Raw genomic sequence first — 26,698 nt, forward strand, 5'->3', positions numbered from 1 at the left:
TAATGGAGGCAGAAGTCCAGGCTAAGAATATTCCCTGTCTGAGCACTAACTATTCATACCAAGCACGGGACTGGGTAAATATGCCACATACATTCTTTTTTTTTTTTTTTTTCACATACATTCTTTTGACAGGACTTGGCGGCTCTCCCCTGGGGGTAGTACATCAGCCCTAGCTATTCCCTAAATCCAGAGGAAACAAGACTCGCCTGTGCTCCCCAGTCCAACCTCTCCTCTGACATAAACCCACAACATAAACACTGTAGAATTACCCTTATCACAACAATCAACCTTTCAAACCTTCTTTCCAAGACACAGGCATGTTATCGTCTATCAACCTGGATGTGCCGAAGGCATTTGTGATGGCAAATAATGAGAAACCCCAGGCCTTGGAGTGTGATTCTTGGAGGCTGTGCCAGTGACAGCTTTTGGCTGAACTTAACTGGCCAGACCTTGCGCAAAGAGGACATCCAGCTATGGTTATTCATTCCAGGTCTTGACACACCTCAAGGTTTCCCACAATTGAACTGTTTGACCAGAAGTTACAGACCTACTTTGACTCATAGAGATATGGCCAGGGATGAATTTTCTTTCTCTCTCCACCAATTCCAATCTGCTGTACATCATCAATGATTTTGAAGAGATTTGGGTAGATATAAGCACATGGGAATAATTGGAATTTGAATTGTAATTGAACTTGGAAAATCATAGGGAAAAAGCCTTTATACCCTCAGTTGGCAATGATCATATTTGTAAAGTTGTTACAGTGGAGAAAAGGGGAAAGTCTCTACTTCTCTACTCCCTCTGCTTACCATGACTACACCTCCGGATTGCTCAGCTGTGCACATGCTCATGATGGGTGCCATTCCAATGGTGGTCCCTTGGAAGTAAACCCCACTGGGAAAGGAAAAATAATATTACAATTCACCTAGAAAGAGATGTAACCTAAAATCCAAAAGGTTGTTTTGTGAACTTTAGATAATAGCCTCTTTATAAAGGTATCTTTGGCCAGGGAACCCCACTGAAAGGCCAAGATGAGGGACAGGCAGGCCTGTGGAAATCCAGAAGCAATGACCAGAAGGCCCTGAGAGGCAGATGTAGGATGGGTGTAAGAGAAAACTTCTCAATGAGAGTTCTCCCAGATGAGGATGAGCTGCCTCCAGAGGCAGTAGGCTCCCTCTTTTCAAGAAGTTTTTTCTATTACCTAGTAAAGGGGATTCTGGCTTAAGTACAGGGTGGACCAAATGTACTCTGAGCTCCTGTCCATCTCAAAGAGCCTGTGTTTCTGTGGAATGGACTAGATCAGCTGAAAATGATGCTTTGAAGAACGCACTTCAGTTTTGTTACTCAACAGGGTTCTTTTGTCCTTCCTGTGTAGCACATGACCCAGACTCAGAACTCACTTCAAAGTCATGGCTGATTTAAACTTGAGAAGTGAATGACCACAGAAAAAAAGCAGCAAGGTCTTGGTGTAAGTATGGATCTATTAAACCCTAAGACCCCAAAGCCCTTCAAGACCAGAATCACTTTTTCTCCTAGCTTTCTTCTTCACAGGAATATGCTGAGTAGAGTGCAAGCAACATACTAGGTTCTTAATAAATGTGTGCGAGATTAGTTGAGTCTTCCTATTTCCCACAGCTAAAAGTGTTCACGCAAAAGTACACATTTATGTAATTTAAAAAAAAGTAACATTATAACATATGCAGCCCAATTCCTTATGCCAAGATTGATTAGCATATTTGAAAATACAAATATATGGGTAATCCTGAGAGCCTTTTTTTTTGTAGGGAAGAGCTCTGTGAAGACATACATTAGAACCACAGAATCTATGGGGTGGCAGGAACCTCATTTGGTCTATTCTATTCTCCAACAAAGAATTCTCTATGACAACAATAGCTAACTTTTGACTCAAAGGGTGTGTGTGTGTCTGGGGCAGGGGGTAACCCAGTCTGAGCCTCCTGATACTGCACACGCCACTTTAAGATTACCCTTGTGAGGAGGATATCTACCCTTAGCTTAAGTCAAAGTCCAGTCTTCAGAAAGGTTCACCCTGTGCTCCTGGTTCCACCTTCAGGGGCCAAGCAGAGTGAGTCTACATCACTGTCCCCCTAGAAGGGGCTCAGTCCCACCATGGGATACAGTGGAGATCACAGAATTTCCTTAGGGAACCCATGACTCCAAGATACTATGGGGTCTGCTTTGATGGCATGCATTTGGAAGTCTCTTTAGGCAGTTAGACAGAGCTGAGTTTGGGAAATTTCAGACATTGGGCACGTTGGGTGATGGGACCAATGAGGGTGAGTCAACAGGTACAACTAGCTCTCAGTTGGAAGTGCTTTATTTGGTGTCTCTGGATCTGAACTGGAATCCTGGCCCTGCCCTCTATTACCTAAGTAACCATAGGTAAGTCAGTTAACCTTTGGAGCCTCAATTTTCCCTATCTGTAAAGGGAGAATATTGGACAGATGGCAGCTAGCTTGTCTTCCAGCTCTCAGACTATGACCCTGTGACCTTGCATTTCACTATTCTAAACTTGCTTTCTGGATGACTTTTCCTTTAACATAAGTCTTTTCAGGATTATTTCCTTCTACTATTCTCCTCACTCTCCCCTTTTAACAGAAGACAATGATGTCACAGTGTTTAGAGGTGACCATACTCTGCTCTAATAGTCTTCCATCTCTCCATGGAAAAGAAAGACAAACCAATCAATCTGGAAGCATTTACTAAATGCTTGCCATGTGCCAGGTGCCATGCTTGGTTGTGGGGACATCGAACCAAATTTGCAAGTCTCTGCTTACAATTAGGGGGCTCATGTTTCTTTTAGGGGAGACATGTTATACCTGTTGGTATGTTCAAGATGGATACAGAAGGTTATGTGATTGCTGAGGGCTGGAGGGAAGCCTCTTTTAGGAAATGGAATTAAAAACGGACTACGTTTTGCAGTCTGTTCTCCATGACGATTACTGGTTTGCTCATTATTCAGAGAGTGATTGCTTTTTGATCACTCTATTTCTTTAAGTAGAGAGGGAAGCCCAGCTCCCTCACCTTACAAGCTGTGCGTTGTCATGGGGTTTACGAGGTAGCAACTTCATCTTTCTCCAGTCCAGAAATTCATGAAGACTTGTAAACGGGTCCTGGCTGATGGAGCACTTATCAATATCATTCCAGACTTCTACTCCAACCAATACTATTCGAATGTTCAGCGGTCTATAAAACTAAAGAAATTGGAGAAGCTATTAGATCATAGTTTGTGAAAATTCCCCTTCACAGTAAACTCGTAAAAACGCTGTGTGCAATCCACTCACCTCCACTCATTCCCCTGTCATTCCTCACTCTTTTAACCCTTTGTAACTTGGCTTCTGTCCATACCATTCTACTTGCCCAAATAGCTCTTTATAAGGTGACCAAGTAGGGCAGCTTGGTGGTGCTGTAGATAGAGCACTGGGTCTGGAGTCAGGTAAACTCATTGCTGTGAGTTCAAATCTGGCCTTAGATGCTTACTAGCTGTGTGACCCAGGGTAGGTCACTTAACCCTGTTTGCCTCAGTTTCCTCATCTGTTTGAGCTGGAGAAGGAAATGGCAAACCACTCTGCCAAGAAAACCCCAAAGAATGACAGAAGACTGAAAGAAAATGACTGAATAACAGAAGGGTGATCAATGACCAAAGGGCCTGACCCAGCAGCCTTAGCTTTAACTCCTGGAGCTTTTTTTATCTTAACAATTGCCTCCTTGAGCTCTCTCATATCTTCTCTGCCCTCCATGCATGGCTGCCTCAGTTTACATCTCTCTCCCTTTATCACTCTTGCCTTGTCTACTCTACAGCTTTCTAATTTGTCTCCTCAGCCCCAGTCTTCCCCCTGTCCCATCCATTCTTTCCAGAGCTGTCAAAACCATCTTAATGCACAGTTCTGATGAGGTCACTCCTCTAACAAAGACATTAAGCAGCTCCCTATTCCTTATAGGTTAATGCACAATGTCTCCAGCATGGTCCTGAGGTGCCCCCAGAGCCTGCCTCCAAGCTCCCTTACCTAGCCTAATGCCACTGCCCCCTCTTTCTCTGCCCTCCCCTCTTCCACACATGCTCCACTTGGACTCATAATCCTGCCTCCTCTTAGCAGGTATTCTCTGGTTTCTGCTCATCACTGGCCAGCTGAAATCCTTCACTCGCTTCAGGGTTGAATTGTTCCAGGCCCATCTCCATGCAGTCCTCTCATCTTTTCTTTTTTGGAGTTTCTCAGGGTAGATCATCTGTGATCTGTCCTTTAGACTTAGCACCTTCTCTTTGGGACCATATTTCCATTCTTTGTCTCCATCTCAGACTGAGATGGGGTGATGCTTTGCCTATGTTATCTTGAGGGCTGAGTTCGGTGTGTTGGATGTAAGGGATGCTGGACAGATGCCTGAGTCTTCTCTCTGGGTCTTCTTGAGGGTCAGAGATATGGACTGGGAGGTGGGAAGAGCAGGATTCACATTTTGCCTCTTAACACTGACTGTGTGATGGTGGGTGAATCATTCAGCCTCTCTCACCATCAGTTTTGTCCCCTGCAAAACGAGGGTATTTTTCTTGGTGACTAAATGACCTCTCAGGCTCCTTCTCTCTCTAAATCAAGGAGCTCATGAAAATAGGTCTTCACTTGTCTCCCCATTTTTAATCCTCTTTTCCTGTAATATTGGAGCCTAATGAATATTTACAGTACACTGAGGCATGGACGATAGAGACTCCACAAACGTTGTGGATTAACTCTGTGTCCCAGTCCTTTATCGTTTTACCCCTAGATTGGAAAGCTTTGCATTGACCTCACTTGGAATAAAAATCACTGCATGAAAATGTAAACTTATAGCCCAGCAAAAGGCTGTCGGGCCTTGTCTGCAAAAAGGGAAAAAAACAAGGAGCTGATGGAAGAATTGGGACCCCTTCTCCACTCCTGTCATGGTTAATCACTTGTTTGTTTGGAGAGAATACAGACAGGTTTTCCCTGGGAGTGAATGGGGCTTCTGGATTCACTACACACATTTTGCATTTCTCAGCAGGGTCCTGAGCCTGCACGACATTGCGTATTTGACTGCTGTTATTGTTAGGTGAACAAATGGCTCTTTGCACCTCACGATCAAAACCAAGATGCCCATGACCTTGCACGCTGTTCTTTCATGACAGATATCTCAGCTAGTGAATGGTCTAAGCACCATGTTGAGGATGGCCAGAAAGGAGCAGTGTGTCATAGATATTTAAGGAGGGTTCCCAGGTATTCCCAGGGCTCCTGAAGGATGTCAGGAAGAAGAATCGGGACCAGCGCTGGCCATGGGAGTGGAGGTGGTTGGTTACTGGCCTGTGTGTGGTGAAGGAAGGTGAGATGGCTGTGGAAGCCTCCGCTATAAGAGTCAGATTGGCTGAGTCTGTGAGTTCATGAGTAGAGGGAGAGAACAGAGGTGTGAAGGAGCATTCCATGGGAGAAGAGAAAGCCCAGGGAATGGGAGGGGAGAGAGAGCTCCTGTCTCTCACTGTCTGTCGGAGTCAGGGTTTGAGTCACCCTCCATATTTGGGAGATCTCAGCACTTGGCAAGCTTTCCAGCACTATAGACACATTGGTTATCCATCCTTGTTGTTACTGGAGTGGGAGGGAGAACATTGAGTGCTCTTTGTGGGATCCAGGTCCGGGCCTTTGTCTGAACAGATATTTTCCAAGAGTTTCCTGGGCCCCTTGGGGAAAAAGCATCCTCAGCAGGGCCCACAATGTCTTGGGAAATAGGAGGCCAGGGGATGGGAGGGAGAGCTTTGCAACCCCCTTGTTGCCACAGATAATTTTTCCATGCTTTTCAAAGAACTGCAGGAGTTATCATTGTAAAAGAGTCATTAAATCATCTTGTCCTTTCCAAGGCTCATAAAAAAGAATCCAGTGACTTTGAGAGGAAACTGCCCTTGGGTTTCTTTTCTGAGGCACATTAGGGCTCTAGGTCACCTGATGGATCACAGGGCCAAATTCAAGGCAGGTCCTGAAAATGGGCAAAGCTTGGAGCCTAGGCCTGGGGCCTGCCCAGGTTTCTTTGATGCCCAGCCCAGCCAAGTGTGGAAAGCCTCATTGCAAGGATGACCACAAGGCAAGTGGGGGGGGGGGCGGGGGTAGGCAGGATGGGCAGGGGTGAGATGATGAGAGAGTTGGACCTGGTGTCAAGAAGATGGGTGCTGAAACCCAGCCTTAGACACTTGCTATCTGGGGGACCCTGGGCAACTCACTCAACCTAAGTTTCCTCATTTGAAAAATTGGAATAATAGTAGTATCTTCTGTAGAAGCAAGCACCCCAACATACACAGGAGAGTCTGCTATCACAGGTTCTTTTATCGCTTTTCTAAAAGGAAAGCAACTTGAAGGGTCAATAATCACTTTAATCAGGCACATGCATCATTCACTTAGTTCAGGGGGAAAAGTCAGCATCCTGAAATTCAGAGAAAATACAGAGAAATCAAGACCAACAGACAGAGCTTCCAGCTGTCTGACCGATCAACAGACAGATAACTATCTGAGAAGCACCAACATCTCTGGGTTTTCAAAGGGGGAGGCACTCATTAGCAGCTTCCCAGAGTCTTGTCTGGACCAACAAATATTGCCAATGAGTAAGCCCCAAAGTAAAACCTCACCTCAGAGTACTTATACATTTTTCAGAGCCAGAAGGCATCACAACTCTTGAGAACCAGTGCCTCATTAACAAAAGGTATGGGCCTTCCCACAGATCTTCCCTAATCAAACTCCTGTTAATGAGCAGGCCCATTAAATGGATGGGGAAGATCTACTTTAATCACATTACAATAATTAACAATACAAATACATATACTATTTCTAGTTAAATATTCTTCATTAATTCAATCATAGGCAAGATTCAACCAGCAGCACTTGATTATACTAAAACAAAAACAGCAAAAGATCCTACTTTGCTTGCCATTGCACTCCACCCTCCCAGGATGCTTGACCTTGCAGACTAAATGGTCATGGATCCTAGAACAAATAGAGGCATTATACTTTGTGATCCCAAATCTAGGTGATTTAAGCAGGTCACATGGCCTATTAATGGATGAGAAAAATCTTCCCATTAAGAAGCAAAATTTTATTAACAATAAGCAAAAATGCATTATCAGTACACCTTCCTCCCAGGATCAAATGAGATAACATACATAAAAAGGACTTTTCCAGTCTTAAAGTTCTATACAAATAATACATAAATAGAAGATCATTAGCAAATCTTTCCATTGCTCATCATGACTCTTGGAGCACAGGGGCCCTGAAAAGTCTCCTTGGCCTCCCATTTCTCCTCATCCTCAGTAACCTCATGTGTCTGGCAGTCATCTAGGGAGCACCACCAGACAAAAAAGAATGAAAATCTTTCCACACCCACAACAGTGAGTGATTACAGAAGTCCATGTGAATTTCCAGTAGAGGAAAAATATAGATGCAGGGGCGGAAGATCATGGAGATAGAACTGGAGGGAGCTTCCAGAGGTCATCTTGACCAACGCCTTCATTTTTATTGTGGAGGAAACTGAGGCCCATGACTTGTCACATAGGTGATAAAAGGCAAATTGTACTAATTCCTTTAAAATAGAAGCCCCTCTAGGACTTTTGCCTTTCATTGTATCCCCATCCCTAGAACTCAGTTTAGTGATTGGTGCAGAGTAAATACTGAATGAATGCATGTTGACTGACTGACAGATCACACCAGGGCTGTTTTTTCTTCAGTGAAGTCTTGCCCTCTACATTTCCAAGGTGTCTTTTGCCCCTCTCATCCAGCTCTCAGTCTTGCTCCTCCATATCTCAGAAGGCTCCTGTCTCGGGGTGGTGGAGGGCTCCATGCCCCCAAAGGCTATGACCACTGGAGCACAGGATTCCAAGTCAGAAATGTCCAAAATGCAATTCTGATTTCACCCTCTGCAGCCTCTTCTGTACTGGGGAGATAAGGATGCCCTCCCAAGAGCTTGTCATGTTGGGATTAATGAGTTGATATCTGTAAAGAGCTAATTGTTCTTATCTCTCAGTATTAGGAGGGATGCTTACAAATCCAGAGGCTTTTCATACTAATGATGGGATTTTCCATTTCCACAGATTTCTGCTCTCAAGAGCAAAGGTAAAGTGGTGGCCTTGGGGTCAAAGGATGAGGGGTCAATTCTTTCCTCTGATACATACCAGCTCTGTGACCTTGGCACATGCCCTCGGTAAATCACTGAGTTTCAGAGAAGGTGCCAACATGCACTGGCAGAGGGAAAGCCCTCCTCTGGGAGTTCCCTGTATCAGTGAAATCCCAGGAACATGTTTCAATATCCATGGCTTTAATCATCACCTCTATGGAAAACTCTCTCAAGAATGTCCTGTATTCCCAAGCCCTTTTCCTAAGATCAAGACCTAGCATCTGTAGGGATTGAGAATGATCCCTTGAAGGAAGTGGCCCTCAAGTTCAGCCTTGAAGGGATCTGGGGGCTCCATGAAGCAGAGGTGAAGATGGAAAGCATTGGATTACTGGGGTGGGGATGTGGGTGGGAATGCAAAGACCTGGAGGTAGAGGATGGAAGGTCATGTGTTGGGAAGAGGGTAGAGAAAGTGACTAGGTCACTTTGGCAGGAACCTAGATGCATTAGGAGGAGCAATGCATAATCAGCCTGGAAAGTTAGGGCAAAACAAGGTTCTGAAGTGCTTTCATTGTCCAAACAGGAGAGTCTGTATTTTGTCCAAGAGGCTCCTCTGACTTCACCTGGAGAGTGATGTCAGACTTTAGCAAACTCTCATCGGTGTGATGATGTCAAAGATGAAGTGAAGTGGGAGGAGACTTAAGGCCAGGAGACCAATCAGGAGACCCATGCAATGGTCCAATTCCCTTATTTTGTTGATGGAAAAATTGGTCAATAAGCAGCCTACAGGCACTCCATTTAAATTGCAATTACATATAAATCGCATTCTTCCCCTGCTGGGGATCTGCTTTCCCAAGGAGAGAATGTAGGTAGCACACTTTGTCAATCTTGAAGCACTGTATAAACATCAGTGGCTCGTAACGTAGCTATTATTAAGAAAAAGGTACCATGGCAGTCACCCCCTGGGCTGGAAGAGCAGTCCTAACTGGAGGCAAGGTTTCAGCAGTCCCTGGAACTGATGCAATGTCTGGGGCAGAAATGAAGGATTTTCTAGCTGCTGCATTCCATGAGCCTAGGACACTGGGCTAAAGGAGAAGCTGACAATCTGCATTAGATGAGCATGTTTAGGCTGGGAGTGAAAAGAATCCCACAGGGAAATAAAAATACTTGGAAAATTTAGAGGATTTGAAGATTATTGTTATCAGTATTACATCAACAAGCTGGAGCCTAGCCACAAATTCCCAGACACTGTTTGGTGATAATTCATCAACTTAATGTCTAAGAAGCCAGTTACAGACCCTGACACTAATGCCACAGGGTCTAGTATGCAGCGAGTGCTTAATACTCACTTGTGTCCTTTGCCCTTTCTTCTTTCCTCCAAATCACTAACTTCTGAAACATTTCATGGCATTGCAACGGCTGCCATTTAATGTGAACATAAGGATGCAAGGTCAGCCTACCCACAGAAGCTGATCATTGCCTTCCATGCCTGTTTTTTAATTCAGCATCCTGGACAGCATCCAGGAAGTGAATGGCAATGATTCTCCATGGATTCAAAGGCTAACCTGATAGACATTCCTCAGGTGTGGATAATTGAGAGAATCAGTGACACTATTTATGTTCAAAAAGCATATAAGAAGACAAAGTCCATCTATGACTTCTAGATAAGACATAGGAAGGCTCCCCAGGCCCAGAGAAATTAAATGACTACTAAGGGTCATAAGCCAGTAAAAGTCAGAGGTCAGGTTTGAACCCACTTCTCCCAAACTCCACAGCCACTACAGCTTGTGACATCCATAGAAAAGGCTAGCGTCGCAAACTGCTAATAAATCTCTACCTCTTTTATAAACCTATGTCCAGACACAATAAAGAATAGTGTTTAGAAAAATACAAGCACTTAGGTATGAAATATTAGCCATCATGGCTTTATCTAACTCAGAGTTTACTTCCCAGGCCCAATCCTGTCTTATCTTAAGACCAGAATTCTGGAGGCTTTGACTGAGTCTGAATTTAGGAGGAATGTATGTTTGGAAAAGTTCAGACTGGCATCCTCCTTCCCATGACCTTTTCACAAAATGTGTCCCTCTCTTTCCCCTGCCCTGAAATTCCTGACTTTTATGAGCAGATGCAGATCAGTAGTCAGGCTGAGTTCAGGGAGGCAAAGATGTCTATGCCTGGTTTCTCTGATGAGGAGATTGGTTTCAGGTTTTACCCAGGACTCCCATATTTACATTTAGGAGGACATAAAATAACATATCTCTCCTTGGGTTCCTTGACCCTTAACGTAATTGAAGATAAATTATTTTTGAATTTTCACAATCATCTATTGACTTTTTCCCTTTTTCCATTATAGTACCAACAAATTTGTTTGCTCATTCTTCACATACTTATTTTGCTGGATGTAGGAGTTACTTTGCATAAAATAGCTAAAGTGTACCTTGTAACCAGCAATTGGCCTCCCAGCACTTTCCAATCTATTTCAGTCCTCTGGACCACTAGCTGTTAATTCTCTAAAGGGCCGCATTGTTCCACCCCATCAGTGAATTTTGAAATCCAAATTCAGTAGAAGAAAAGTTTTTAAATGAAGTTAGACCAGAATTTCTTAATTCAAAGCACCATATATCTGCAACACACTTTATTTTCTCCTAATTCCAGATCCAATCCTCTTCCTACTACACCATGCTTCCACCATATGAAACTGACCTTTTGACAGGGGCTGTCCACCCAAGGATTGTCAGTGTTGATGGACCAGTGAAAATATATTAGGAGAATGGACTAAAGGGGTCTAACATATCTCATGGATAGTAGACTGGTTTTGGTGTCCCCTAACTTGTCAGGGTAACAGGTTTGGAATAAATAAGCAAAATTCTTGCCTTGTTAATAATATAAAAAGCTCTGAATCAGTTCATCCTCATCCTCAAACATCTATATAACTTCCAAGAGCTAATTATCTCAAGGACTCACCTTATCCACATGATTGGCAATCTCTATTAAACGCTGCTTAACTTTCTCCACGTCTTTTCCTTGTCTCTGAAACTTAATTTAAAGAGTAAAGTCAATGTTAGCAATAAGAATAATTAAACAGTGTTTCTGAGGACTCTGGAGCCATGAACATGAGTTTGGGGGAGGGCACTGACAGAAATCACTTGGGAAGATAAGGAGAGGAGAGGTCACACTATATCACTGAAGGGAGAACCCCATCAAGGAGCTTGATGGGTCCACTGAAGGAAGACTTCCTCTACTTCTTTAGAATTAAATTGTTTGTAGAATGGAATGAGAATTAAGTTAGCATCAGCTCTCAATTCCCAATTCATTTTTCTTAAATAACTGAACCCAACTAGAGAGTATAGTCCTGAGGAAACCTTTCTGCTGTCCTTGGTGCTACTTCCTCAGATGACTATTTGATGTGATTGCTAATGCTTTTAAACTGTTGTGAGAGAATGAAATACCCCCAAGCAAACACATGCCCCAAATCTCTTTCTCCAATTTCCTCTTGGGAGTTTGGCTGTGAACTTACCTCACGATTGTCTGCCACTATCACGAGTTCCACATACTTCGTGGTCTTCAATGTCTCTCGTTTGCACTGCCAAAAAAAGAAATAAATTTAACTTTCTCTTTTTAAGTCCAACTCCCTCATTTTAGTTATTGATTTTGGGACTGATTTTTTTAATGAACAAAAATCTATTTTTCTCTACTTCTCATCTCTGCATCCTATTGCAAAAGAAAAAAAGGAAAACAAAATCCTTTTCACAAATATGTACATTGAAGCACACACACACACACACACACATCCCCACACTGTCCATGAAAGTTAACTAAAGTCCTCCTATGGGCTTGAGGAATCTCTCTTTGTTATCCTAGTTACAGTATCACGAGGGTCTCTGCCTTGTATGACTCTACCAGTATGAGCGATGGTCGCTATTACATTATTATAGAGCACTGAACCTGGAGTCAGGAAGACTAAAGTTCAAATTTGACTTGAGATTCTTATTTGTGATCCTGGTCAAGTTACTTAGACCATTTTTCTCAGTCTTCTCAACTGTAAAATGGGAATAATGACAATAGTACCTCCCTCACAGGGTTGTTGTGAGGAGCAAAGGAAAAGAAATGTGTCGAGTGCTTTGCAAACCTTAATGTGCTATATAAAAGCTAGTCATTATTTATTATTATTATTATAATTCAGGATGTGAAAGCAATAGGAGGATACTGCCTTTTACCTCTCAGCCCAGTTGAGGATAAGCTTCCTGAGGGCAGGGACTATTTAATTTTTGTCTTTGTGTAGAGCAATGGCTTGTACATAGTAGGAGATTTACTCAAGTTTGTTTGTTTGGAGGGGATACGCTAAGAAGGACTCTAGAGTCATCTGGTTGCCTGGTCCTGATGACGTCCCAGGCAGAATCAGGGAAGATTGGTGGGGCTTTTTCTGAAGTCTTGTTCTGAGATCCTGGCCAAGTTGGAATGAGAAGAGGCCTGTGGGTCATCCCATCTCTAATGATAGAACCCTAGGTTCCTGGCTCCCAGTCCAGTGTTTTCATATCACAGTAAATATCCCATATATTTAAAGCTTATAAAGGACATGTGACCTCTTTGGCTTATGAAGGGGGAAAGAGCTCTTTTTTATAGGTCATAAGTCACAGATTTAAAGCAATATAGGACCTTGCAGATAAGGTAACTGAGGCCCATAAAGTAATTTTTCCAAGGTCACAGGAAGGAAATAACACAGTCAGCATCTGAACCTAGGTCTTTTGAATCTGGATCTAGTGTTCTCCCCTTGGTACCACATTATGTCCAGAGTGAAACTCTGGAAGATTCACTGGGGGAGAAGAGATTCAAGGATGATTTCATTCTGGGGCCGAGAAAGAACGACAAGGGATGAACCAGAGACAGGTTGTCACACTTACCAGAAGAGAAAGGGTGAGGGTAGGAGCGTGGCCCCTCAGCTGGGGAGATACAGAAGGAACAACATAAAGAACGACAAGAAATGCCTGAGAGAAAAGCAGATCCGAGGTCTGGGCTGAACCTCTCAAGGTCAAAAAGGGCATAGGAGAGTCATGTGCTCTGCGAAGTTGTTGTTCAATCATGTCTGATTCTCCATGACCCCATTTGGGGTTTCGTTGGCAGAGATAATGGAGTGGTTTGCCATCTCCTTTTCCAGCTTATTTTACAGATGAGGAAACTGAGGCAAGCAGGGGTAAGCGACTGGTTGAGGGTCACACAGCTGGTCAGTATCTGAGGCTAGATTTTAACACAGGTTCACTTGACTTCAGGGCCAACACTACCCATGGCACCACCCAGCTGGGAAGGGCACATAGATAAGAAGAAAATGTGAACACACTGGAGTTACGGCCAGATCCAGCTCAGGGAGTCAAGGTGCTGGCTGCCTTCCTCAGGACTTCATATTTGTGAAACAGTAGAATGAAAACTCCTTGAAGGCAGGGACTGGTTTGTTTTTGTGCCTGGAACACAACGGGTTCTTAATAAATGCTCACTGTTTATTTGATTGATAGATGTAAGGACTATCTCATTTTCTATCTTTAAGTCGTCAGTACCCATCAGCGCCAGGCACATAGTAAAAGTTGAGTTAGTGCTTGTTGCTCCCGATCAAATGGATGATTTTCCCAGCTGAATCCAAGACTCTTGGCTTCCATCAGGATCCCAAAGTTGACTTCAGGAGGACAAAGGAGAGCCCTTCTCGGAGGGTGGTCTCAAAACAAAAACACTGAAAGCCCCAAACAAAGAGTTCCATTTCCATAATAAAAGCCCTGTAAAGAAATGTGGGTCTGGTCTACTTGGGAGCTCAGACCCAAGACTTGGGGTTTATGAGGTGAACTGGATACAATATTTCCCATTGAAAATCTGCCCGTTGTAACCACCGATCTTTGAGACGAAAGGAAAACAAATGACTGAGGCATGATTCAATCTGAGTTCCAGTCACAAAGCCCGGAGGGGAACCTTTTTTCTTTTTTTTAGTTAAAATCTTCTCATCAGCACAGGATCTTCCAAACAGACTTTTAAAGAAAACTGTTTGTATCTTATGATATTCCTCTGGGCTGCCCAGCCGTGCTGATTCACACATTTGACTTTCCTTGAAGGAAATCTGCAGTCTGGGTGGAGGGAAGGAAAGGACATTTTTCTGTCCTTCAAGGAGCTGCAATACCATTGGCATGTGGCACCCCTTACACCAATGCAGGTTGCAACTCCTTTCTGACTGGGCAGAGAGCCTTTGAAAGTTAATGTGGTTTTAAAAAAAGCAACAAACAAAATTATCCCCCTGAGGCCAACCTGTACTTAGCTGCTCCAGTTCCTGGATAACAGACTTGCAGTCCATTTCCTGCCAGTGTTTATTGGAATCCAATCCCTGACTGTCGAAGAATTGGGCTGAAGAAACCAAGTAAGACTTGGTAAGACTGGCTCTACAATGTCAGTTCCTCCTCAGATGCAGGTGGTGATTTACCTGGACCACTCCCATCCATATTGTTTATTAAGGACAACACAGATGGCTTTCCTGACAACTTATGAAACCACTTCCACTGCAATCAGGATAAACATGTCCAATTGCCAACTGGAAGACTTAAAAGCCATGTTTCAAATACAGAAGGGCTGCTAGCTGGGGCTGCCCCACAGATAATGATCACTGTCATCTACCTGGAATCTCATTAGGAACCTTCTCATCCTGTGATTCTCCTTGCCCAATAAATCATCAACAAACATCTATCAAATGCCTATCATGTGCCACATATAGTATTCACATTTCATATATAGTATACAAAGAATTCTGACAGTCTTTACTCTTCAGTCTGATCCATTACAATCTACTTAATTCCATAAATAAGGAGTTTCCACCCAGTATCCTATGGTTCTCCTGGTATCCTAGAGTCTTATTTTCCTCATGTGACCAGTCCATCTTCACTTAGCATCATGCACTGGGATTAAAAACAATCTCACATAAATCAAGCCTTTGGGACACAATGCTTCCATTTTAAATGCTTCAAGGACCTAAGACTTCATCAGTGGCTAGTTCATGTACAGACACAGGTGGCCAACATGCCATGCTGGGTGTGACATTGTCCTAGGTTGCTGTGTTCCCCCCAAAGTGGCACTCATTGGCTAACCTCTATTTAGTCAAGTTGATACCTGGATGTTAGATACGTAGACTGCTGCCAGGCCTGGACTCAGTATTTGCCCATCTTAGTAGGGCTTGCCAAAGATCAGGCATGGGCTCCCAGAAGTCAGGCTCTCCCCTATGGCACAGACAGGCATCAGAGGAAGATTTTTGTGGAGCTCTCTTGAAAACATGGCACTAAAATAATTTGTTAATCTTGAAATGTTGTGAAATTAAGGAAGCCTCCAAGATGTTGAGAACCCTATATTGCAAATGAATGGGAGGGCACGGGCAAGAGCTGCAGGAGAGGAAGGAGGGCACAGCTGGAGAAATGTCCAAATCAGTGAGCTCAGAGGTCCATGGAGAGTATTTGAAAATTTGCGTGCTAACATCAATAGGTTTTTTTTAACCCATAGGCCATTCGTAGACACTGTATTGAAAGTTACACTAGAAATCACCTAGTCAGGGTTAAACACCTTCATATTTCTCTGACCCCCCTGAGAGTAACCCTGCCCTGGCCCTGGCCAACTGGACACTGTGGGGATAGTTCTCGAGAGAACAAGCCAACAATAAACATAATCTTCTTGCTCTGCAGTTTTCAGAAAGCTCTGACTTTTGTTATGAATTCATGGAATTGAGAGCTTGGGAGAAACGCCCAACCACATAATCACTAAAAGCTGTGAATGAGGGGTGAGCTGATGAAGACCGATGGCTCATCTCCCCCAGCTGTCCAAAGCTGGTGATTTAGGTTGTGTCTTCATGGTCCCAAAACATCTGGACTGCTCAGCAAAAATCAATCAAACTCATTATCTGCTGATGTGGACCAAAATTAAAACAATAACACACACACACACATACACACAGTCCTTCAACTGGCTGTTTGATTTAACAATCTCACTTCAAGGTTTCTGAGCAGAAACCAACACAAATGCATGCTGCATGAAGAGGGGTGCAACATCCAGGAATAAATGAAGGGGTGATGGTCCCATTGCCCTCTGCTCAGTCATAACACCACTGAGGTTTTGTGGTCACTTCTGGTGGTCAGATCTTAGCAAGGATGTGGATAAGCAGGAGAGTATGCAGGGCAGGGCAGCCAGGCTGGCAAAAGGTTTTCTTATCATGCTCTAAGAATAATTTGGAGGACCTGAGGTTGTTTAGCCTGGAGAATAGAAGACCCAGCAGGGATAGGAAAGACATGTTGGTGTATTTCAAGGCTGTCATGGGGAAGAGGGATTAGACTTTTTCTTTGATATCTCATGTTACTTTAAATAAGTCCTTGGAGTCAAATTTTCTCATCTGTAAAAAGAGACAGCTGGATCAGAAGATGGAGGCAGTTTGTCAGTGCAGTGGAGTTAGGAAGATTTGAATTCATATCTGATCTCAAACACTCACTAGCTGTATGACCCCTGGCAAATCACTTAACCTCTGGTTGCTTCAGTTTCTCCATCTGAAAAATGGGGATAATAAAAGAAACTCCCTTCCAGGATTGTTGTGAGGACTACATGAGATCTCATTTGCAAAGTGCTTTGTAAACCCTGTGACATTTGAATGCCATGAGTATTTCAACTTTAGTATTATAATTATATTGCCTCTGAGGTCCCTTTAAGCTCTCTCAAGAGAGACCTGTGATTCTCTGCTCCTATGACTTTTAGTATTCGTGAGAAAAAATCAGGAGTGGCTGGAGGAAACCCTTTAACTTCCAAGCTTGTGAGTGTGTGTGAGTACTTGTGGGTGCTCTCAGGAGCTGCTTGGATTTAACAAGGAGGGGCGAGTTGTTCCATTATGCTCAGATCCTTCCCTGGTCTCTTGTGCCACTAACACCAGGAGGCTGTTAGCTCCTGGAGGGAGCTTGGCTTTTGTCAGTGACAAATAAGCATGGTCACTGACGCTTTGGAGATATTTACTCAATGCTTATTGATTTGTCCCAATATCATAGATGAGGACATTAAGTCTTGAGGAGCCTAATGGCTTACCCCAGTCCCCAAGTTGCCCAGATCTTTCTAAAAGCCCTGGATCATAGATCTGGTGTTGGAGAGGACTTTAGAGCCCATCTCTTCTAACTGAACAGGATCTGGCTGTTGGAAGGAAATATTGGGACCTTTCAGCCATGATGAATTTCCTTGTAAAACACTAGAGACATTACAATTAGAAAGTAGAGGATAACTAGTTCCCAAAGTCTGGAAGAACAATTAGCAAATTCATAAATCAAGGGTTAGTTTGCATTTCTCTAATGGAGAAAAAGAATTGATCTGCTCTATGAAGAAAAAGAATTGATCTGCCTTGATTAAGAACAAATTGACTGAACTTGAATCCTTGCTAATAAATGCCAAATGTATGAAATTCAAGTATGCTATTCTTTATTAGAGATGGGGACTAGGCTCATGAGTTCATTGGTATACAGAAAGTCCCACTACCAATGCAGAAGACACCTTCTCTTTAATCTATAGTCTTACAGAGTTATCTAGAGAGCTGAGAGGTTCAGGATTTTTGCCCCCAGCCACACAACCAATGTGTACCAGAGATGGGATCTGAAGCCAAGCCATCCTGGACCAAGGCTGGCTCTAGCCTCTAAACCCTGGCTGCCTCTTTGTTAAGAGCAAGAGAAAGATCAAAGGAAACCAACAGAGCTCACTTCCAAAGGGCAATGGAAGGTTTCCAGCTAGTGAATTCCTCAATTATTCTCCTTTGCTCTAGATCCCATTAGGATGACAGCCGTGACAAAAGTGTCCAATTCTAAAACTATAACAGCAGCAGCAGCAAGAACAAACCAGTGTGGTGAGAAAAGCCCTGAATTTGAAATCAGAGGACCTGGGGGACAAGATTTGCTCTCTTGGTCACTGTCACTTTGGGCAAGTCATTTTACTTTTCTGGGCCTCAGTTTCCTCATCTGTAAAATGAAGGGATTGAAATAGATGATTTCTAAAGTCTTTCCAGAATCAAGTCCAAGAGTCTTATAAAAAGAAGATAAGTTCAGTGCAGGGATACAGTATTTGAGCAAAGCTCGTTGGGGCCTATTCTAATTTCCTGTTCTGATGTACCCAGAAGTCTAAATGGTTTTGGAACTGGCAGTGACTCACTGTCAATGCATAATTATGGAGGGTGCAAATAATCCCCAAAACAAGGCATAATCCAAAAGTAATTTATATTTGTCTTTGGAAGGCATCATGTAATGTGTTTTTGCAACAGGAGATTTACTTTCTTAATTATATTTAGCTTAGGCTAATATTAAAATGAGCTTGGATTCCTAAACACAACCCAGATGACAGGGGACAGGGCAGCAGAGGAAGTGGGGAATGAGTCATCCCAAAGCAGGCTGGGTGACAGAGAGAAGAAGTGAGATGGAGAGGGAGGGAACTGTTAACTCTGCATCTGGGTTTCTGTTCAAATGCTACCCCAGATATCAGGAGCCATAAACCCTTGTAAAAATGACTAACAACTGCTGAAGAGTTTATTTGGGAGTGGTGGTGGTGGTTTATGTAACTGATGTGGAGACTTATTCAGGCTTCTTTGCCCATAATAAACATGGACACAAGATGCTGGGATCATGACATTGGAGTATGTCTTTGGGGCCTCGGAGACTCCAGCTCTATTTAAATGGTTCATCCAACATGGGGGTCAGTAGTTGGTGGGTGACTTCAGGATTTTTATCAAACTCATCCCTTGATGTCTCATTGTTTGTGCAGGCAACTTTGGGCCTCCAGAGGCTCTCTCAACAGAATCCAACGTCTCACAAGTCCTCTCAAGGGAGGACTTTCAGTATGGACTGCAGCTGTTTTCCAAGAGCCAGACATCTAGCTCAGTTTGTGCAGGAGGCTAGCTTCCCTGTGTGGGAAACAAAGGAAGGAATTCTGTTTCCATAGGATTAAAGCTCCTCCCAGCTTTGAGTGATAGCAGAATATATGTCAGAGGTAACTGGTTCTAATCAGAAAGCAGAACCAGGCTTCTGATCAGGTAAAAGGTCAGAAGCTTGTTTCCATGCTTAACAAGCTGTTCGAGGAGGAACCTATCAGGGAGAAGAATATGAAATGAGTGGTTTAGGAGGCTGCATCTAACCAACAGAGAACAAGGTGGGAAATTCAAATTGGGAACAACAGAAAAAGTATTGCATTTGTCTGAGCAAATGTGCTCTCCATTGGGGAGGGACCCATTTACTAGGAATGTAGAATAATTGGCTAAGATAAAACAAGAACTTTCCTGGCTTCATAATGAGTGTTGCTCTTTGTTGAGAGTGAGCATATTTGTCACACCTGTGATATCTTGGAAGGGAGTCTTAGCAACTCATGAAGAAAAGGAGGGGTTGTACCCTGCCTCGGTGGAGGAAGAGTGAATGGAGATGAGGTCAAAGGTCTATTAAACATGGCTACCCATGGCAAGGAACATAAGCTCTAATGACCAGCCTCATTCTTTGTGATCCTCTGAAATAATCCTTTAGAGAATCTTCATCCATGCATCCCATGCTTGATTTGGAAGTCATTCCTTTGAACACAATTTCCATTAGGAAGATGTCAAGAACATTTTCTCTTCCATAAAACCAATCACAAATGATCTGGTCTTAGAGTAAAATATTGGGAGCTCAGTAAAACTGCATGTGCTGTTTCCCCATTTCAATTTAAAGGTTCATTTAAATTTCAATATATGTTGTTAGCAAAATAATGTCACCATCAAGTACTTTCTAATCTTTATGTAAATCAAAATGATTTAGGAAAAATTCCTGGAATGATCCTAGCTCTTGAGAATGTGATAAGTGAGTTAATTATAAAAATCAAAAGGTGGTTGACTTGTGCTGAAGACCCATCTAGATGTTTTATTGAAACTGCAAAATAGTTGAGTGTCATCTACACTGTCATTCCATAGGAAGCTAGTTCTGGAGATTTGGAGCTGGAAAGGAACTCCAAAGTCACTGACTCAATGTCTCTCATTTTATGGTTGAGGAAATTAACACCTGGGGTGGGGCTGGGGATTAAGTGACTTGGATTCAAACCCAGACTGCATGCTTCCATGAAAAGTTAGAGGATCCAGGTCAGAATCTTAGCTCCTATACTCATAGAGCTAGAGCTCCAAGGGACCCCAGAGGTAATTTCATCCAACCCTTTGATTTACAGATGAGGAAACTGGGACCTAGAAGGTTAAGTGACTGGGTCAAGGTCATGCATGGTAGAAAGTATCAAATGTGGGATTTCAACCCAGGTTCTTTGTCCCTAAATCCAGTGTTCTCATGTAAACTCCCCAAATATCTATTAAGTATTAAGGTCCAAGGCCCTGGGGACACATAGATAAATTTCTTTTTTAAAAAAGAGCCTGTCCTCAAAAGTTTGGTTCTGCCAAGAGGAGACAACATGTGAACAAAGACAATAATTGCTGGAGGGACAGTGATTGGGGATAAAGGAACAGAAACCCTCCCACAGGGCACTGCATAAGCCTTGAAGGAAGCAATAATTCTAAGAGGTAAGAAGTAAAGAGTAAGGACATACCAGGCCTGGGGAGCAGCCTGCACAAACCCTTAGAGGTGGGAGATGGAGGACTGAAATCTTCCTCAATACCACACCGCCTCCGTCAAAATGACAAATAACAATTCCAAGTTAACAAAAATCCATAAGCCTTATTGATCTCTGACCAGGAGGAATCAGATGACTGAGGGTCCATACTGACCCTTCACTATTATTTCTTTTTAAAATTATTTTTTATTTTTTTCTTCACTGTTATTTCAGGCCCATCTCAATGCCTCTCAGCAGACACTAACTTTGGCTCATTTACTCGGTACCAGCTGGAGTTTGCTTCTCAACCCAGACTCTGCTTTGCCCAACTCCCATGGGCAAAAAGTCTTTGTTTTCTTCTCCATGGCTTGGACATTCAAGGACTGGGCTGCCTGAGAGGTCTTGGGGAGATCACGTATGATGAGTTATTAAGAATGCTGAGGACTTCAGCAGCTTTCTGAAAGTTTTACACTGTTTTATTTAAATTCTGTGACTCAGGAGGTAATACAAAGCAAAGTGAACAAATCAGGAGCCTGTACACATGTGTACAGGTACAGGTGTGCCTCCTCCCTGATGTCAAATGTCTCCTGATAAACTGTGTCCTCCATTCAGTGTGCTGGGACCATGAATGCTCAGTCTGTCTCTGGAGTGGGGTCCTCCCCTTGCTCTAGACCCTTCCGGGAAACAAGGGGAAGGGGTGGGGAGGTTCTGGGATTGGCCAGGGCTGATCTATGCATATATGGAGGAGAGGACTCTCTGCTTAGTAAGGCTGTGAAAAACACCCAACACTCTCAATTCAACAAATTACATTTAACAATTATATATTGGGATTTGGTGAATCTATGCCCTCATGTCCAGAACAGAGGATCAGTCAATCAACAAATATTTGTCAAGTGACCATCTGGGGATAGAAGAACACAAAGGAAACAGTCTCTGCCTTCAGAAAAAACTGACGTTCTACTTAAAGAAGTAATACAGGAAAGAAGGAAATTGGGTGTTTAGTATCATATAGGTACAACCTTACAGGACTGAACAATTTCTCTTCATTTTGGCTTGATATTTGGACACTGTAAGCTCATAAAATGCAAACTGGCAAAACATGAACTTGTTCAGGGAAGATTTTTTTGTTCCTTTGGCACTTGTACCCTTTGTGCCTAGGCAGAGTGTCTAGCACATACTGGAGTAGGTACTGAAGAAATGTTTCTTGAAATGGATTGAACTGAATAGTGTAGATACAACCTGAGTTTCCCCACCCCTCCAGAAAAAAGAAACATATTTTTTTCCTACCCTCCTGGTAAACTTGTGAGAGGACCACTGCATGCCATCCATAGTCCTGCCTGAGATGTTGAGATGCTGCTGTCCACATGCCCCCCAGGCTGTTTTCAGAGTTTCTGCTGGCTGGAACTTGTGTTGACCTGGAGCATCCTTCAATGGTTCTAAGATGTAGGCTTGGCTTTCTAACAAAATAAGTCCCCTGTTGAAAAAGAAACAGTTAACAGGCTATATCTTCTTTAGAGTGTCTATTTGTAGCTTTTACCATATTTATGACTCAAAGTGAAAGTGAACAGTCATTCATATTTTCAAATTCTATTGAAAGAGGGTACTTTGTTCTTTTGACTGGTCTGTTTTGCCAACTTCCTTTAAACCCAAAGCTCTGATGGGCACAGTCCAGGTCTCTTACCCCTGGTTACAGCACTGTACAGTAACATGGTACCTTGAGGTACCATGCTGAGGCATTTGAGGAGGGCTTTAACAGAGCATAAGTTCATGCCCTCCAAAAACTAGGCAGAACTATGGCATCATGCTCTACCTACAATGGCATCTCTTCATCTATCTAAGAAACCACAGAAGAGCCATGTGTAGGGAACTAAAGGAGATAGTGATGTCTGCATTAGGGAGGTCAGGAACATGGGTGAGGACAGCCTTGGGACCCCTTTGGGAAGAGGTTTTCTTGCCAGGAGAAGGTTCGTCATGAAACGTCTCAATGAATTAAGTCATCAATTAAAAAGCATTTATGTGTTCAAGGGTCTCTGCTAGGCACTGGTGATAGAGATCAGATGAACTCACTCCTGACCTCAAGGAGTTTACAGTCTGGCCACAGGAGATAACATGTGCATACACAGAGAGTTACAAAAGAGATACCAGGTAATTTGGTGGTGGGGAGGAAGAGGGCACTGCCCAAGTATCTATGGAACATCAGAAAAGCCAGAGGAAGACTTCTAGTCTGCAATAGTAGCCCATAGAGTGATAGCCTTAGAGCTGGAAGAGGTTCCTTGTTTTACAGATGAGGAAACTGAGGTCCAGATAGTGAAGTGATTCACTCAAGGTCACAAAGGTGATAAATGTCAGAGGTAAGATTTGAATCCAGGTCTTCTGACTCCATAGCCAGTGCTTTTGCCATTAAATCACACTGCATTTTATGGAAGACATGTGGAAGGACCTGGACAAGACTCGCCCAGACTGAGAGGTCAGGCAGAGACTGTGATTGGCCCCATGGAAGGGATGCATTCCCACACCCATGAAACCTTGCACATTGACCTAAACATTGACCTAAGCATCCATGGAAGGATCATGGATGGAGCATGGGACTTTCCATCAGACTTGTGACTTCCTTCTATATGTGGACCTCCCTCATTAGAATGTGACCTCTTTGAGAAAACGAGCTGACTGACTTTTTAACTGGTAACCCCAGTCTTAATAACAAGCTAAGATGGGCTTAATAAATCCTTCATTTATTCATTGACATTCATTGCTGCTCATCCACATCTTTGCCTCCAGTGCAGACCCTTGGCCATATCCTCTCCTAAATGCTCCACAGGATCTCCACCCAATGGCTAAAAGACTTTCCACTAGGTCTCTGATCATTCTTCTCCAGTTGCTAGGCTGTCTACTTCTCTCACTCTCTCTTACCCCATTGTCTTCCCCCTCTTCTTTCCTGACCATACATTTCCTAGATGATCTTTTTAACAATGCTACTTGTTTGCAAGTCATGGCTGGGAGTCATCGAAGAGAGAACTTGGAAAAGAAGCACAAATCACAAAATGGAAATGAATATGAAATTCTTTGTCTGCCATGAGGATGTTGGATGGCATTTCTTCTTTGGCTGCACCATATGTCTTAGAGTTTTGAGGCTGAAGGGCAAATGAGAGGCAAAAATATTAGCCTAAGTTCTACTCCTCCTTAAATACATGGTAATTAGATGATTTTAATTAATAGTCTTTTCATGGTTTTGAAGGCAAGATTTTTCTCAAGAAAAACTGCAATTTAGATAACAGCAAATTAACATGATTAAGAAGAGTTTGTAGAGAGTTGAGGCCTTTTTCTTTTTCAAATTTAGGAAAAATATCATGTACAATAATGGATTTCTCTTTATGAAGAGATTTCTTTCTTCTGTCTTCTGGGTTGGGGGGCAGAGATTGTTGTGTTTGAGGGTCAGGAGACGGTCATGAGCAGAAGGAAGATAAGGAGTAGGAACTGGGAATGTGGTTTGGAGGAGGGATCTGGCATCATAGAGAAGGTCAGGCTTGGAATTTGGGGAGAGGATTTAGTATTACTTGGAGGAAAAGGAAGAGCCAAAGGAGACTCCAGCAGAAGGGCTTGAGGAGAAGGAGCGGATCAATGAGGATGTAAGGGGGTGAAGGTAGTTCACAAAACACACCCAACAAGCAAGGAAGAACTGTCCTTTCCTGAAGTCTTGAAAATCTAATAAAAAAGTTTTAAACTAGAAAGATGATAGGGATAAAACTGACTACATTTTTTTCTGCCCAGCTAGGTACCATGGAGGATAACAATAATATGGGAATGTCCATAAATTCATGAGAGAAAAAATTCCAAGAAAAGAGTAAGTGAAAACCAACAGTGTCCTCAGATGTCCATACTCAAGTAAACAAGAAAGGTGAAACAGGAATCCTAGCACAAGAAGGCAAATTTTACATAATTGGAATTGCCAGGTCTTGATGGGACAAAACCCATGACTAGATGATGGCTCTGGAAAGGAATGCTTTATCCAAAAGAGTCTGTACGGGTAAGAAGGCTGTGGTGGTGCTGGCTGAGGTGTAGTAGCATTTGACCTTAAGAAGATATGCCCATGGGAGGAAATCCTAGGGGCAGAGGAAGGAAGTATAGAGGATAACTTTAGAATGAAAATCAATGATGGTAAAAATCTTGGCACCACCTAGACGCAAAGATGAAATAGCTGAGGCTTCTGGGAAATACATCACATGACTAGTGAATTTGATGGCTGTGCCATCATCAGCAATAATTGGAAGATCACAAAGAATGACAGAAATACCCCAGGATCAGAGAAAAGCAAATGTTCTAATTTTCCTCTCTGCCCGAACCAAAAAAATGAAATACTTTAGTCTGAAAACTATGGGTTGGTGACCTTTTATCAATTCCTGGTGAATTTCTAGAATGTATTTTTTTTTTTTAAATTGAGTCTTTGTTCAGTATGCAAAAAAATTATAATTTTTTTGGGGGGAAAAAGAAGGACTTGAGTTCAAGGCCTGCCTATGACACATTCTGGCTGTGTGACCTTGGGCAAATCACTTAATCTCAGTGTTCTAAGACTCCCCATGGTAGAGAAGATACTGATCAGCTTTTGTAGAGGGAGTTTCCTCATCTTGATGTTCTCATACAACACTGAAATCACATATCCAATCCCTGTCTATGGGAGTTCTTTATTTTTAAACTTTAAGGTAATACAGGTAATATAAGGTAACAGAAGTGCACATAGACCCAATCAATAGTTTGAGATAAGGGTTTGAATTGGTTACAAGGCTATTTGGAAAGCCAGTTGGAATAAACTCAAACTGCTTCAGTCAATGGCACTTTTATTATGGAACCTCAGTGCTAATGGGGATCTCAACGGTTCAATCCCAAACGTTCAGGTCTTGACCATGTGATATGACGAAAAGAGACTGTCCAGCCTTGACTTGAAGATCTCAAGCTTCTCCAGGAAGCTCATTCTATCTTGCAGATTCGAGGTGGGTTTTTTCCTTACCTTGATCCAAACTCTTTTCTGAAGCCTCCCATCTCAGTTGTTAGTTCTTTCTCCTGGAATCCAACAGAACAAGTCTAACTCCTCTTCTCTGTAAGAACCTTTCCTGGAGATAGTGATTCCATCCCTGTGAGTCTTCTGTTCTCTAGGTTAACCTCCTCTCTCCCTCCCCGCCCCCTCCAGTTCCTTCAATCAATCTTCAAATGCCAAATGGCATGATCGAGGGCATTGCCACTTCCTCCAAAAAGCTTATGGTCTAGTTGAAAGCCTAAGACTTAACATTTATAAAACAGTGTTTTTTGTTGTACTGAGTTATGTGTGGCAAAGTTAAAGAACTCTGAAAAAGGGCAGAAAAGGATGAGCTGAACGAACTAGAAAGTCCTTGGTAGATGTAAAATTTATTTCCTGATTTAATTTGAGTCATTCTGATTTTGTCTCTTTCTCTCTCTCTCTCGCCTTCCCCTCTCCAGTGGGGAGGCATGTGGCTTCTGGTAAGTAACACTCCTGAGATTTCTAGGGCATATTTTGTCGGACTCTTTCTGTCCTTTTTTAAGAAATCCTTTATGAATCACTAGGAGACCCCTTTGATCTCAGTGTGGGGTATTTGTCTACCAGATTTGAGATGAAAAAAGGAAAACAATGAGAGAAAACAACATTAAACAGAAGAGTTAAGAAAGCAGGCAAAGAGCGACTGTAGAACAAGGGAGTAGATGGCCTTGCATTCCTGACCCAAAGATGTCAGTCCTTAAAGTGGTTGGACTGTCATGTATATATTCTTCTTCAGAATTTAAATCAGTGAGATGTTAGCAAGAGAAAATGTGGGTCAAAGTTCTAAGGCCTAGAAGCAAATCACTGATGGATTTTTCAAGTCAGTGGAAAGTTTTGAGGGGCTGTGAGTGAGCCTAGAAACCTCCTTCTCTTTTCTTGTTTTGTCTTTTCAGTCATCCATGAAGCTAAAGACATGAGATGCTAGCTAAGAGCACTCCTAGGGCTTTCCTAATTGGCAGCTCAGTAAGA

General features: G+C 42.8%; 1 protein-coding gene across 1 annotated transcript in view; it reads right to left on the reverse strand.

Annotated features, from left to right (window-relative positions):
* The window catches only part of ADAM12 (ADAM metallopeptidase domain 12), a 357,420-nt gene that overhangs the window by 106,486 nt on the left and 224,236 nt on the right, over positions 1 to 26,698 (reverse strand). The window contains exons 6-10 of the mRNA XM_072629031.1: positions 21,970 to 22,156; positions 11,624 to 11,689; positions 11,071 to 11,142; positions 3,043 to 3,212; positions 810 to 894 (exon numbers count right to left, since the gene is read on the reverse strand). Of these exons, the coding sequence (XP_072485132.1) occupies positions 810 to 894; positions 3,043 to 3,212; positions 11,071 to 11,142; positions 11,624 to 11,689; positions 21,970 to 22,156 (580 nt within the window). The remainder of the gene's footprint in view (positions 1 to 809; positions 895 to 3,042; positions 3,213 to 11,070; positions 11,143 to 11,623; positions 11,690 to 21,969; positions 22,157 to 26,698) is intronic.

This window comes from Notamacropus eugenii, chromosome 1, assembly GCF_028372415.1.
Source record: "Notamacropus eugenii isolate mMacEug1 chromosome 1, mMacEug1.pri_v2, whole genome shotgun sequence".
Taxonomy (NCBI): Eukaryota; Metazoa; Chordata; class Mammalia; order Diprotodontia; family Macropodidae; genus Notamacropus; species Notamacropus eugenii.